Source organism: Pollachius pollachius, assembly GCF_949987615.1.
Source record: "Pollachius pollachius genome assembly, chromosome: 11".
Taxonomy (NCBI): domain Eukaryota; kingdom Metazoa; phylum Chordata; class Actinopteri; order Gadiformes; family Gadidae; genus Pollachius; species Pollachius pollachius.
The window spans coordinates 12277589-12293925 of record NC_136944.1 but is presented as its reverse complement, the minus strand read 5'-3'; the positions used below and the strand labels follow the sequence as shown (position 1 = coordinate 12293925).

General features: G+C 43.4%; 1 protein-coding gene across 1 annotated transcript in view; it reads right to left on the bottom strand.

Moving 5' to 3' along the window:
* Positions 1-11416, bottom strand: part of cacna1aa (calcium channel, voltage-dependent, P/Q type, alpha 1A subunit, a) — a gene marked incomplete at its 5' end in the record, with an annotated part of 89087 nt that extends 77671 nt beyond the window's left edge. Inside the window, one exon of the mRNA XM_079746904.1 lies at positions 11103-11416. Coding sequence (XP_079603030.1) covers positions 11103-11416 — 314 coding nt within the window. The remainder of the gene's footprint in view (positions 1-11102) is intronic.
* Positions 11417-16337: the final 4921 nt, after the last annotated feature.

The following is a 16337-nucleotide window of genomic DNA, read 5'->3' as shown; positions in this document are numbered from 1 at the left end:
GAGGGAGGGGAGATAGGCGGGGAGTGGATGATAGAGTGAGGGAGAGGGAGTGAGAGACATGGAAGTATGGCGGGGGGGTTTGAGGGGATGGTGGCGGCAGGGGACTCTACTGGCAGTGGGGTAGATTGCGTCATTTTTTTTCTTTCTCCGAGCCCTCCAAAAGTAGGTTAGTAAATTGTCACAAACACACACACAAACACACACATACACACACACGCACACATGTAAGTGTCACACATGGCATAAGCGACAATCGGAGAGTGCATTGGTCCAACCGGCGCACACAAAAGCACTACATTAGAGTCTAAGACATGTCACAATGGAGACCAGACCGCCCTCCCCCCCGTCTCCGTAAGGGATTGACTATCTATGAAGGTTTGCGTAAAATATCGTCGTGTGCTACGCTGCCAAACTGCATGTATTCATGGTCGTAGGCAAGCAGTTGTTCTAAAAAGCTCAAAATATTCAATGACTTTTTGACGTTATTGGCAAAAATCACACATCATAAGATGTGTGAAAAAAAACACCAAGCACACATCATAAGGCCGTGATTGAGCATGACAAAGAATTAACGAAATATGAAAAGCAGTGCCATGGGTTTTTGCATGAAGCAGAAGCCAACAATGCTTGGTGGATTCCTTAGTTGGAAAACCGCAAACCATGAGCCACTGACGACAGTGGGACTTTGATGAAAAGGTTGTGTAGCAATAGCATCTTCTATAACTAAATGAGCGTTATGTACCTTTCACACAGATAATGAACGACAAGCATCACACTACACACACACACACACACATTCATCCGCGTGCGCTCCGATCGTCTGCCAACGTCGCCCTGGAGCAGCTGCTAGTCTTTGGTGAGGAGCCAGCCTGTGTCTATTAATATAACTAAGCGTACCCAGGAGCCATGTGTAGTATAGATTCACTCATCCCCATCTTGTCACGTGCACCGACATCATGGGCACAATCCGCTTCATTGCCATCATCATCCTCATCATTATTAGCATTATCATCACCATCATCAGTATCATTTTTTTCTTCTTCTCCGTCACCACCACCACCCTTATTAGCATCAGTATTATTATTCTAATTATAATTATTATTACTATTATTCCATCATCCCCAACACCATCTTCATCACCACCACCAACATTATTACCATTGTTTTTGTTATACCTTCATCACAACCATCCTCTTAATCAGCATCTTCAACACCATCGCCAACATTGACATTTACAGTAGTCTGTTGCACTTCAAAACTTGCTAAAGTATATATGTATATATATTATACAGTATGTATATATAATAATGGCAGAATATATTTAAATTTATTTCCTCAGTATAAATCATAGATGTGTTGTAGTGTGTGTGTGTGTGTACACACACACACACACACACACACACACACACACACACACATACACATTTCACACACGTTTAACACACACGTTTCCATTTTCTAATTGTATAATAATTGTACAACACAGCTCCCTCTCTCCCTCCTTCCCTCTCTCATCCTCCGTCTCTCTCCCTCTCTCTCTTGATGCATTATGCAGAGCACAAGGCATTGGTAGAACAGTTTGAGCAACTGCCTCATTTCCCACTCCTTGAGCTCCAGCAGCCTTGATATGTCGAAATTGAATGTTCTGGATCCTCTAGCTGGACCCAGTAACCTCTCTACTGGAACATAGCAGAACCAAACATGGGGATGGGCCCTGCATTTTTCCTTCTGGAAACATATGCATGTGTGGAGCAAAAAATATATACATAATATAATAATGTTATTATATTATATATATATATATATATATATATATATATATATATATATGTATATATATATATATATATATATATATATATATACATATATATATATATATATATATATATATATATATATATATATATATATATATATATATATATATATATATTATTGTTATAATGTATCAATATACATTTTCAGGACCATATTTTGCATGATTTTCGAGAGGAAAAAATCAAGAACTTTGTTTGCAAAAGTGTGTGTGTGTGCGTGTGCGTGTGTGTTTGTTGATGGGTCGGTGAAGATGTAAACTACAACACGTGACCCCAAAACACAGGTAGTCATTCCATCACTGGGTCCTACTCCCCGATACACAGCCGAGCCCAAAATAGCCCTACCCTATACTTCACCACAGCACCCCTTCACACACACACAAAAACACACACTGAATTATTCAACAGTGCCAGCATGCAACGCAAAGAGAAAGGAGGAATAAGATGACAATTCAGATATAGACCAGGAGGTATGGGTAGACAGAGAGAGAGAGGGAGACAGAGAGAGACAAAGAGGGGGAGGGGTAAAGGGACATAAACAGAGGGAAGAAACAGGAGGGAGGGGGGAGGGGGAGGGGTAGAGCGAGGTAGGGACTGAGAGGATGGATGGATTCACATGTATTTGAAAAGAAGAGAGCGACAGAGAGAGAGAGGGTAAGGGGTTTGGAGACACCAGGAGGCATGAAGGAAAATAAGATTGGTGTGAGCAATAGAGAGAAAGAGGAGGGAAAATATTAGGCCAGAAGGTATGAAGCTTTGAATCTTATGTTTGCTTATTTCACTTTTTGTGTTTTGGCCATTTAAATGTATGTTTTCCGATGCCCATAAAGCTCTTTGAATATGGAATATTGAGAGAGAATGAGAGAGAGAGAGAGAGAGAGAAAGAGAAAGAGAGAGAGAAAGAGAGAGGTAGAGAGAGAGAGAGAGAAAGAGAGAGGGAGAGAGAGAGGGAGAGAGAGAGTGAAAGAGAGAGACAGAGACAGAGAGAGAGAGACAGAGAGAGAGAGAGATTGAGAGAGAGAGTGAAAGAGAGAGTGACACTAGGATGTATGCATCATTATTATTCTGTCATCTTCATGCGTGCCAACAAATAAACATCCACTCACGTAGACAATTGCAACAAACTTAATACATCTAACAAAGGTGCATATAGAGCAAAGGAAGAAATAGTATCAAACTTTTATTAAAAACCTTTTACTAAAAGTAGTATATTGAGTTGTATCTTATAGTATGAAAGGGAAAGAGTATTTAGGATACCTAACTTTGAAACTGCTTTTAGATATTCACATTTATTCCATTTTCCAAATAGTATATATGTAAACACACTAATGAAAATACACACACACACAGTACACCAATAAACACAAGGCCTCTTAACTACAGTACAACTGTGTGCACTTAAGCAACACAATGAACCCAAGTCATTATGATTCCTCAAATATCACCAGCTGGATTAGCTCAAGGCTTAAACAGAAGCATTCAAAATGTCTGCCATACCCGTCAACTATGCCTTAGCATATCAAATCTACACTTTGTGGTTAGCCCCAGTGCATGTAGCACAGGTTAGCGTCTTGCGTGGATTGGGGCGATGGAAAGGTGGTCTTGGAGGAGGGATATCCACTAGGACCTATTGAAAGCATATTTCATTCATGATTCCAGTCCCCCCCCCCGTGCAACAATCCCGGCTCCTGCGTGGCATCCCGTTACCGCATTGATCCCAGCGCTCTGTTCCCCATATATGTTACAAGGTCATCTATGAAAGTCCATCAGCTGAAAAAGCCAAACATAGGAACCTTCATTGCTCTTGCAGAGAGAGAGAAAGACAGTGAGAGAGAGCAATGATGGATTTTCTTAACCATTGTTAACCGTGACCTCCTAAGCGTTTTTCTTCTGCCGGTCAAACCGTGTGAACCTTGTATATATTTTTTTCTGCATAAACTATATATGCTGTCAAATTTCAATTTGTAATGTGTTCATACTCAAGTAATGTATAAGGATGCAACAGGATGATGCATTATGGTTGTATATGTGTATGTATTATATACGTGTGTGTGTGTGTGTGTGTGTGTGTGTGTGTGTGTGTGTGTGTGTGTGTGTGTGTGTGTTCGCAACTGAAGAGGAAGACCAATAAATAATTATTGGTCTGTGATCTGTGTTCTGCAGAGTGAACACAGATCACTGACTCTCAGCATTGAGAAAACAAGGTCTCTCCATCTGTAAGTTTTTCCTCCCTTTCTCAATTGCTCACACCTGCAGCTGTCTTTCTCTTGATCACCTCTCTTCTCTTTATCACAATGACTCCTGTATCCGTTGCTATCTCTCCCTCTCTCTCTTTTACACGCATGCCACCTCACGTACACAAACACTCACATGCACACAAACAAACACACACACACAAACACACCCGTATCACTGTTTACACGCATGCCACCTCACGTACACAAACACTCACATGCACACAAACAAACACACACACAAACACACCCGTATCATTGTTTACTTTACTCATCCAGTACTGTTTATCTCTGGGCATGAATCGGACAGAATGACAGAAAACGTTACCTTGGTTTGCTGTTGGTTGGCGGCGTTGCTACATGTCAGTGCATTAACAGCCAATTTTCATCTTTCTCACAACGTATGCCAGTCATTTCAGCATTCGTTACAAAGTCTTGAATGCACTTAAACAACTCTCTGTAGACCTGTTCTTAAAAACGGTCCAACTCTTTGTTCATTTCTTCTCTCCTCCAAGTTTTTTTTTTGTTTGTTTGTTTAATGGTTGCAATCTACGGAACCCGTAAAGGGACATGGGGTAAAAAAAAATATTGTTAACGTTTCTCTTGAGCCCACAAAGTATCTTGTGCGCACGAGAAAGTATCTGGTGCGCACGACATACTTTCTCATGCGCACCAGATACTTTCACGAGAAACGTTAAATAATGTTTTTTTTACCCGATGTCCCTTTTACGGGTTCCGTAGCAATCAATCCGGATTGACAATAAATAACTCTGAATTTGAACATGTTGTGTCGTACAGAAGGGAGAGGGGAAGAGGGACACTGCATACAATTCTAAGCATGGACTGGCACATGGACAACATTGTGCAATGTATGTTCATTGTTTATGTGCAACAAGGATTTCAAATGAATACAACCAATGTTCAACTAAACATTGAGAATTCATTTTTTTTTGGGTGCACACAGGTTCATTTAGCCAATCTCAAGGACAGATGTTGATGTCTTCAACGGTCGTCTTTGAAAAGGCGCAAATGACTCACCAGCTTTTTAAGATGTTTCTATTTAAGATGTGGCAAAACACCCTTTGTCTCAGTCCAAACACACTGCCTATATTTATCTCCTGATCTACCTCCATAACAACCATTTAACATTTAAAACAAGAACTGATATCTGTCTTATCTTAACAGTTATCTGATTTTCTATTATCGTTGAGGGTTAGGCCTTTGGGATTAAGGATCAGGAAACAGTTGACGATGCTGTAGACTTCTCTCAGATGAAAGCTATTTTGGATGTCGATATGTTTTAACTCTAAGCAGCACATACACAATGTTGCACTCTGACACACGGAAGCCCAAGAAGAGTGGGTGTGTGAGTGTACCTCCCACAGCGAGTTGAGAAAATCACATGATGTGAATCATGATGTGTAATGGTGCCTCTATTCCTGTTCACTTCTGATCGGGTTTCCTGTTCGACACAACACCAGAAACCCTAGGCTTGCCTAAACGCGGAATATTGTGCTAAAGCAGACTTTTATCCCTCATTAGAAACACAACGTGTCATGTGTGTAACGATTTTCTTCTTAAAGGTTATCCAGCTAACCATTTCTGAACATATTCAAACACAGATAATTTGTCAGATTGATAGCTAACAGCCCACAACTCCCACAAGCTTTAAGGTAAGTAATAGCTATTTGCTTTAAAAGGAAATTCCAAAGTTCCATTGTAATAACTAAACAGAAAATGCTAGATTGAAAGTCTGGGTTGGTGTGTTCAGGTTGTAATGTATTGAATAATAAGCTGCAGACTCTGAGAATGGCATAAGAATGAACAAGGAGTTCTGAATTGATTATCATCTTTTCTTAGTGCCATTTGGGACACACAGACATGCACTAAGGGGCACACACAGACACATGCACATTGGATAAAAGCATCTGGTAAATGATTTATAGGTAATAAATGTTCATGCTATATATCCATAAGGAATGGGCTTTCAGAGATGAATTCACACACACACACACACACACACACACACACACACACACACACACACACACACACACACACACACACACACACACACACATACACATACACAAACACACTATTTGAAATATATCATGCCTGTATTGGGTTACATGCGGTACTCAGTATCACTATAGATAGCCGGACCTGTATATTGACTTCCTCTTCACTTACACAGAGTCACCAATGTGTGTGCAGGTTGATTTTACACATTGCATTCAATTAAAACACTGGGTAGAAATGTTTTTCAGGGTAAAACATTTATTTTTCTTCCCTTTGATTAGGGTACCTTGACATTTGGCTTATGTGTATGTGTGTGTGTGTGTGTGTGTGCGCGTGTGTGTGTGTGTGTGTGTGTGTGTGTGTGTGTGTGTGTGTGTGTGTGTGTGTGTGTGTGTGTGTGTGTGTGTGTGTGTGTGTGTGTGTGTGTGTGTGTGTGTGTGTTTGAGGGGGGTGGGGAGTTTGTATAATATAAGCCTGTGAAACCCTATGAGGCCTTAACTGTGATAAGAGGCAATATCAAATTACTTGACTTTTAGTTTCTACTCAGCTAAACACATTGGTGTCCAGAAAAGGAAAGGGCAGAAAACACTCATATGTAAGCAAGCACGCAGCAGGCACGCACCAAGGCACACATTCACTCACACTCACAAACACACACAGCCAATACGATCCTCAGCATCAGTTGTGAAGGAAGGAATACACAAAGTGAGTTTAGATTAGAACGTGGGGGTTAAGCTTTAAAAGGTCAAAGGTCAGAGTCCACCTGATATGCCCAATGACCTCTAAGGAGGTTATTTTGTTGATTGTTTCCATTGGAAACAATCAACAAAAAACGGATTCCCAAAAGAGTTTAAAATATTGAATGGTTGCAATATTACAAAGAGGAAAACATCTTGACTGTGTGCTTCTTTGTATGTTTTTGAGTTAAAAAAAAGAGAGAGAGATCGTGAAATCACTGTAAAATGTCAAATTCTAGATGATAATGTGTGTTTTCAACTCAGAATTCCGATTTATATAGATTTCGTTATCAAGGAAATGTGTGTGTAATACTAAAATAAATGGTATTTCACAACGCCCAAGCTGGATTCTGTTGCTATGCTAAGTCTGAATAAACAGACAAATATCTGAGTACAGTATAGCAAAATGAGGATGTGATAAAATGGTTATTTATATGGTGCTCCCCTGAGTCCAAAGCTGGTTCCCGGCTAAACAGAAAGCCCCAGGCCGTTCGTCCCCTTGGACACGGAAAGATGGAATGACGTCTGCACTTAAGTCAAAATAAGATGCTCCTAATATTTTTGACAAACAAATAGGAAACCAAACTGATATGGCTAACACTTTACAAGACAGTGTCTTTGTAACAGTACACAACAATGCATAATGTGACATCTTAATAACATCATGGACCAGCCTGTAACTACCCAGTGTGGTTAGGGTTAGTGTGAAACTTGCTTATCACCAATCCCTAACCTTAACTCCTAACCCTTTATCGCCTATTCCTAACCTTAACCCCTAATCCTATATCGCCTATTCCTAACCTTAACCACTAACCCTTTATCGCCTATTCCTAACCTGAACCACTCACCATTTATCGCCTATTCCTAACCGTAACCACTCACCATTTATCGCCCATTCCCAACCGCCAATCTTGTACAACCACCCAAGCCGTTTGTATGTACAAGATGGAAATATATGTAAAAAATAATGTAGGTGATTATGCTAACATAAAGTATGTACGAAGGTAAATGAATACATCAGAAGGGCTTGATACTATTTTTTGCGTGATGTATGGGCAATATGGTGACACCTTGCTTAACCTTGAGACGCGCTAGCTGTGGTAAAGCACGCCTCCTTGGTTACCTGGGATGACCTTAAAGATTGACACATAATTCACTGGCAGTGTACTAGCATCGAGCTGTAGCGGGCGGAAACAGGCAGGGTTCACAAATAGCCTGTCACAACAAGCCCTCTGCTAAGCCTGCTCTTTTTAGTTAAGGAGCCTCGGTGCGGTCGATGGACAAATTAAACCAGACTCAAAATCTGTCAGTTCATGAGGAAATGGCATGTATGGTGAAACAGTTGGCGATTTTTGAGTGAAAAAAGGTTGAGGTCTGTGCATTCAAAGTGTTGAAATCATGACAATGATTAGTCTATTTTGTGTTTTATTTTTGACTAATCATTGATGGATCATGTTATCCCGTTGCTCAACTGAACAATCTCAGAAAAGGCCAATGTATCGGCCTGAGGGAGAGACAATGAAAAAGAGAATGAAAATGCAGTAAGGTCGCAAAGTCCAACTTTAACTTCACTACAATATGCAAGGCTGTCCAAATAAAATCCCCTAAAATGGACTATAGAAACAAATGGATACCCGAATAGTAAAATGGTTTGTTTCTGTATACGTTAGCATATTAAAACGATTAATTGAAATGAAAAAATATATTCAAACAACCTAGACAACTCAATAACAATGGCACAATACCGTATGTACATGCGTATACACATACACAAATGAACATCGAACATATTCCATCTTTAACCACATATACCATTGTCTTCTAATTAAAACGACCCAGCAGGTCGACACATGGCTCAACGATGGAGGAAGGGAACATGATTGCATTCAAAAGATGGGGACAACTATTTTGAGATGTGAAACCTTGTAGTGGGGGTCCCTTATTTAATTATAGGTGTGTGTGTGTGTGTGTGTGTGTGTGTGTGTGTGTGTGTGTGTGTGTGTGTGTGTGTGTGTGTGTGTGTGTGTGCGTGCGTGCGTGCGTGCGTGTGTGTGTGCGTGCAATTTGTTTTGGAAATGCAAAGCATAATTTGAATAGAACAGGGACGATGGTGATTACAAAAAAAAGCTTCATAGAGCTTTCAGACACTTACACACACACACACACACACACACACACACACACACACACACACACACACACACACACACACACACACACACACACACACATATACACCCAAACACCTATAAAAAAACACAAACACCCACATACACAAACTACAGTAAACATCCTCCCTGTTCCTCTTTCTCTACTTACTGTTTAGTTATTTAGCAGTAGCTTTCGGCCACATCCACACTAATACTTTTTAGTTTCAAGATGCATAACCTTTGCCTCCTTTACACCTAGCATAAATTAGGTGTTTTACAACACCTAAAACTGAGACTTTTGATAACGCGAGTCTGGACCCCCATATTAGTTTGAAAACTCAGGGATTATTATTTAGTCTGGACAGGCCAAAACTGAGATTTTTGATAACATTCCCACATTGGTTTCCTGATTTGGTCTGATGGGTCAGGACGTGTCCTTCCTTGATTCATTACGTCGCCATAAAGTTGAGCTTTTCTTTAACAAACCAACTGCTGCCTTGAGTGCCGTGTGCTCATGTGTTATTTTAAGCCACAGTTCCACCTCGTGGTCGGTCCAAGCAAAGAGATCTCTGGTCTTACTCTTCGCTATTGCTGTCCTAAAACAAGAGCGTATTAGCGTGGAAGTTGGTATTAGTCTTTAGTTTTTATCCAAGGAAACTTACAGTGAATCCACATACAATGCATGAGTGAGGAGGTGGGATAAGTGCATCTCGATCAAGGCTGCCTACAGGATGAATTTGGACACCGGGTGTCGCGACTTGCGCAATGACTCATAGTCTGTGGGAATCCATTCGACGTGAATCATTAGTGCCCTGCCTAGTGTCATCCCAAGCGCTCTCCTAAATCGGTGCCAACTGAGCATGTGAACACATACACACACACACACACACACACACACACACACACACGCACACACACACACACACACACACACACACACACACACACACACACACACACACACACACACACACACACGCACACACACACACACACACACACACACACACACACACAGGGCTTTTGGAAATTGAACTGAAGAGAACATTCAATCCACCCGTTCTTGCACGCTGAATGGTGCATTGAGCCACCTGATTTAACATATGATCAGCTGATCTGGAATCAACTGATTTCTCCTCCTAACACACACACTTGCAGTAAACAACCCAAAACAAGAATCTTTGAAGAGAAATACAAATAAGTGACCGTATATTCAAATATGACACCGCACACGCACAAACACACACAAACACACACACACACTCACACACACACACACACACACACACACACACACACACACACACACACACACACACACACACACACACACACACACACACACACAGAAGCACGGACATAATTACGCACACATACACACATATACCTACTCATTCTTTCTCTCTGCTCTTCCGTGTCCCTCCCTCCCCTCCCCCACATCTCCTGACACCCAGTTTCGAGGGTTAGGGATTAAAATTAAAAAGGAAAATGCTGACATCTGCAACACACACAAGGCATCTGAAACATGTAACAGCGCGGCGCACACACAAAATAACATAACAGCAGTGTGTACGTGTCTGTCTGAGTGTTCGTGTGTATGTGTGTGCTGATGGTGATAAATAGCCTCATAACAGCGGCTGGTTCCTGGGCCTCCCGTGGCAATAGCAGTAATTGGCCATTCTCTGTTCGTTAGCGTCTGGAAACAATAAATACTACCTTCAGAAACGGCGTTCAACAGACTGAGGTTATAAAGCATTGAGGCTGGGCACCTCTTCGATTGCTTAGAAAGCAAACACACAAACACAGACACAGAATCACACACACACACACGCACACACACACACACACACACACACACACACACACACACACACACACACACACACACACACACATACAAACGCACACGCAAAAAAAGACAAGCACACACACCCATACACACACACACACACACACACGCACACACAGGGACAGTAGTCAACACGTTGTGTATGCTGTGGCCCACCTGCTCACCTTCAACGACGAGAAACACTGAAGTTATGTCAGCGCCATACAGTAGCCTACCTTTTCCTCCCGGCAAACCACAGTGCAACACTCGTGTCTTACTCTGTCTGAAACCATCGGCTAGGCAAAGGATATGGCCATTCGGTGATCTTTTTGGCGTATTTCCTCACAAAATTGTCTTCGCTGAAGATGAACAGCGAGCGGTTGACCGTGAAGCAGTTCTGGCGCACGGGGATGGGGTTGTACAGCGCCATAGTCCGGGCTCTCTGCGCCATGGACTGCTTATACACTCTCTGGCCGCCGGGCCCACCGGGTGCACCGTGTCCGTGACCGTGTCCGTGCCCATGGCCGTGGGGACCTCCTTGCCTGCTACCACCACGACCGCCCGAGCCTCCTCCACCTGGCCCGCCACCATACCTGGCCGGTGCATCGTCTCCGAACCGAGCCATTCTCTGGACACCGACAAGAAGCGGTCTTTACGAAGGAGCGGAGCGGGAGTCCAAGGCTTAGCAGCACAGCTATACAACATTACATCTCATCTGGATCAGGACGGTGCATACGTGAAGCGGTGCTTCTTGTGCCGTAAAGGTGATCCAATCCGTCAAGTAGGGCCTTGGGTTTGCCCGACAGGAATGGAAATTTGCATGCCCTTTCTGGTTCTGCCGACGGGCTAATTGCAGTTGAGAGGAAAGTCAATCGGCGTTGGGTTAGCTGAGCGGCTTATTGCACCGTGGACCGAACACGGAATGTTGTGCGGTTGCTGATCCTCAACGTGTCCTGGCGCTACGTTGTGTTTTAAGGAGTATTTACCGTCCCCAAAAAATACATCAGTACAGATTTATGAGCCCGACATCAATGTTTCATGTTCTCATATTGTTCGGCTGTGCTCGTGTCTGCATCACCTTCCCTTATTCTTGGCAGATCGGATTAAGGACTGTCATGAAAATATGTCCTGACATCTTTAACGCATCAAACGGCAGAGCAGTGATTGATTGGACATACTCTTTAATTCCGATATGACGGTAGCCCACGCCAAATAAAACAAGTCATAAGCATAGATAGTCCGTGGACAGCAGCATCAACTTTGCATTTTGGTCTGGGTCTTGCTTAATTTTAAGAAGGCGGCGTAACTGTTATTTATTTAATTTGGAGCCATCTGCAATGTTTGGTACAGTGTATTGCTGTAATATGCCTCCCGCCACCTTTCTGTCATATTGAAAATAGACAACCACCTTGACACCAAAATACGGTAAAATACGGCATTTACTCCCTAAGAAAAATCCACATTCAGCTCCGCTTACATTTAAAAAAAGAAAAGAAAGATGAGATAAATCGCTTTCCTTCAAATGTCGTCGTCGGTGCGGTCGAGGGCTGTTGTTGAACCCCTTTTGTCTCAAAAGAATCCAATGGCATCCGTCCACCTTGTTAAAACCGCGAGCCTCTCCTCCGTGGTACCTGGTGCGCAGCCATCCATCCGCGGTGGAAGCAGCTGGGACCCGCCGATAGCATCGTCGAAGGCAACAGGATGACGGCCACTTGTCCGCCCGTCTCAGCACACCGGCGTCAGGCTCTCAATGAGGCTGCTTCTCCGAAGAAGTCCATAAGCTTCCCCGCCCCTCTGTGGTACCTTGTTCCGATGGAACGCGTATTGTCCTAGGAGCGTCCTTCTCTTCGCCTCCCTCTCTCTCTCTTCCCTTCAAGGAGTGCGTTTCTTTCACTCTCTCTCTCTCTCTCTCTCTCTCTCTCTCTCTCTCTCTCTCTCTCTCTCTCTCTCTCTCTCTCTCTCTCAACAACTGACCCTAGGGGAGGTGTGTTGTGTGTTTGTGTGTGGGGGGAGGGGGGTGGGGGGGTTGAGGATATCTGAATGGATGGAAGAGGGAAAAGAAAGGGACTATATAGTGACTATGTATCAAGCACTCGGGCCAATTGTAAAAAAGAAAATGAGATCGAGATCGATTCTGCGTCGCCCAGGAGCGCGCGTACGAGGTCAGTATAGCCGCAGCACATGACGCACTCGGCCCCCGCTCTCACGCTCTCTTCTCCTCCAACTTCCATATGAGATGGGCCAACCTTATTTCCACGGGTGGCGCCATAGTCAGACACTTGTTTATTTTAAGGTTCGTCTCATACGAAAACACACACTGACACACACTTGTCCGCTAAAGCAAAATTAATCTTTACCGCCTCGTGATCGATAGTTAAAAATAACCGAATCGCTGAGACGGAGCGGACACAGCTGTTTACGTATGGTAGGCGTTTTTCCGTTTTTCCGGCGTTTCCTATGCCGCGTTTCCAACATGGTCTACCAGGTTTGCCTGCCTATGTGCTTTTCATGAACACGAGTCTGAGATAGTGTGTATGTGTGCGCATGCATCCGCGAGTTTGTGACAGCCATGCCATCACGCTGCTTGTGTAAGAATAATAATAAATTGATACTCAGCTGCAACCCAGCTGAGGGAAGATTGCGCGCAAACAGGCGCGTGTGCATGAAACCAGACGAAATGTATGGCAGGCGGTGTACGCGTACGCGCGTCTCTGTGAACGTTTGTTAGAAACGGGGAGTTGGGGGGGGGCGGGCTATTCTTAGCAGCAGACATTTGGAAATTAATGGACGGAGAGAGCTCTCCCTCCCACCTCCACGGGCTGAATCTAGACTTGCATTCCCCCCCCCCCCCCATTATTTCCGTCAGCGGCATTTTGCTTATTAAAACTACACAGCCTATCTTTGGAAGGCAGGTCTAGCCAGATAAAATACTCGGACTACAAATTGGAGCGATGCGTGCATGCAAAACACAAAGGAATGTCATTGTCGCGGATCGTAAACTGCACCGATTTGGGAGATAACCATTTTCGACTGTATTTATTTAAAAAATAATAACCATAATTCAAATCGTTCTGAGATCTCAGTGAACGGTAGCCTTTAAACAGCTTATGAGACACAGAGTGAGCGGTGCGGAGTCTGCCATATGTATGCAGCGCAGCAATAACAGAGCGACCTTAGATAGCTCGTGTCTCGGGAGCGGTGGATCACTCCCTCTGAACAACCCACTACAGATACCAGACCTCGACGAACCAGCACAGCTCCGCTTTGGAAGAAAAGAGACGGGGATTAAGTAGGAGACTTGCATGCGAGGGTAACCCGTTTTAAGAAACAGCGATGGTGCAATGCCACATACACTGTCCCAGTGGCTGTGACCTACTGGCCTCGCATCCAAAACTCTGTAACTGGGCGGACAACCTAGTGTCCAAGCACTGCAGTAAAAAAACATAGTGCATGTAGGGGAATATACTATATACGTGTGTGTGTGTGTGTGTGTGTGTGTGTGTGTGTGTGTGTGTGTGTGTGTGTGTGTGTGTGTGTGTGTGTTCGGGGGGGGGGTCATTTAGTGTGTCGTAACCCTACAGAGCCTAACAGCCGCGCGAGATCAACACGGATCATCATAGGAGGAGCGGCCTCTTGCCCCATGTTTCCCTCTGCTAAGCTGATGCCCCCTGCAGTGTCCCAGCGGTACAACCGTGCACAGCGTATTTATATGGCAGCATGGGGGTCTATCAAGATTTTACAACATTACCTGAGTACATCGTTATTTATTTATTTATTGTATTATTATCATTTGTATATACTATTCGAGTTTAATGTCCTTTTTATATTTTTAATGATATAGGCCAAGATGTCAAATGCTATGGCCCATTGTAAATGAAGGATGCATTAATCATTCAGAGGCTCATTCCAAGGTTCATGATCATTAGAAAATGTATTAGGGTTAGGGATAGGGTTTGTGTGGATTCACCCTTCCTAATATGTGCAAACATGAAAATGAAAATAAATGATTCAGTGAATGATGTTAAGGTACATATATGAGATCACCATTTTAAACCAATAATTTCAGTGTCTTCGTTATCACATCCAAGGTATTCCCTTCACCATACATGAGTGAGTTCTACAATGGCCAGTGTTAGTTTGTCCTCCATCTTTAGGAGCTGAAAGTATAGAGCAGATGAATCCCCCCCCCCCCCCCCCAGAAGGGTTCACTGGTGCTTTCTGGAAGTCTGAGACAAGGGGCCTTAAAAAGCACAGGGCTCAATGATTCATAAGGCTGAATAATTCAATGGTCGGACGGATGTAGAGCACCCTGCCCCTGCTGAACCTGCTCTTCTTCCGAAGAAGAAGAGCACACAACAACACACACACACACACACACACACACACACACACACACACACACACACACACACACACACACACTGCTGAACCTGCTCTTCTTCCGAAGAAGAAGGGCACACACACACACACGCACGCACACACACAGCATGTAAATGGCTTAAAAAGCATTTGATATTTTGGTGAAAGGACAGGCATAATAATAATTTATACAAGAAAATATAATCTGAGTCAAATATTCATTAGTAATATGTAGTATTATAATTATACAAAATCAGTGTAAATAGTTATAACCTGACATGTAAGGCCTCCACACTCAATATATGAAACATTTTACTCTTGAGACTAAATTTTAGTAGACCTACGTTCACATTTGTGGCTCCCACCCTACAATTGTGTTTTCCGCCTTCACCTCCCCTTTTGCTAATGTACTCCATGGAAGACGTAAGCAACATTGTGGTCATGATGAACATTTCTGGGTTCTGGGTTCTGTTAAATCACATACATAGGTTTACTTGCTATTTTAAATGTATTGTGTTAAAGTCCTACGGTAACATATTCATGCGTCATTTGTTTGTGTAGGAGCTCAAGTAACATGAAGTTGACGCTGTGTATCGATGAAGAGCCCCAGTCCTCGAGCTCTTTATTGATACACAACACACACAACGCTCAACGCATCAGTTCACACTTGTGTCCAGCAGATGTCGCCAAGATAATGGGATTCATTCACACCTGCTGCTGACAACCATGGAGAAGGATATGAAACACGTTATTTCCCTCTAGCTAGTGTAATTGAACGATTTATCATTTGTTTACGATGCTATCATGGCAGGAGACAGAGAGGGGATCAGATCAGTCAAGAAGGAGCTGAGAAGGGAGCTATGGGCGGCAAAAAACAACTATAGGGAGAGGCTGGAGGGCAAGCCCGAAATGCAGAAGCTGAAGAAGAAGCTCTCAGCGATGCGGGCTGACCATGACCTGGTGGCCTGGATTGGAGGCTAACCTCTCCAGCAGGCCACAGTATACGTGCGGCTGCAGAGCGGCCTGTCAGATGTGGCGATGAGTAAAACCAGCGCACCCCAAGGAACAGTAGGCTACCTTCACCTTTTCTCTTCACCATCGACAACTCTGACTTCAGCTTCAACTCTGGGACATCCGACGGAGCAGGAAGCCCCCAACTCCTCTCCTTGGAGTGGATAGGAGATCCT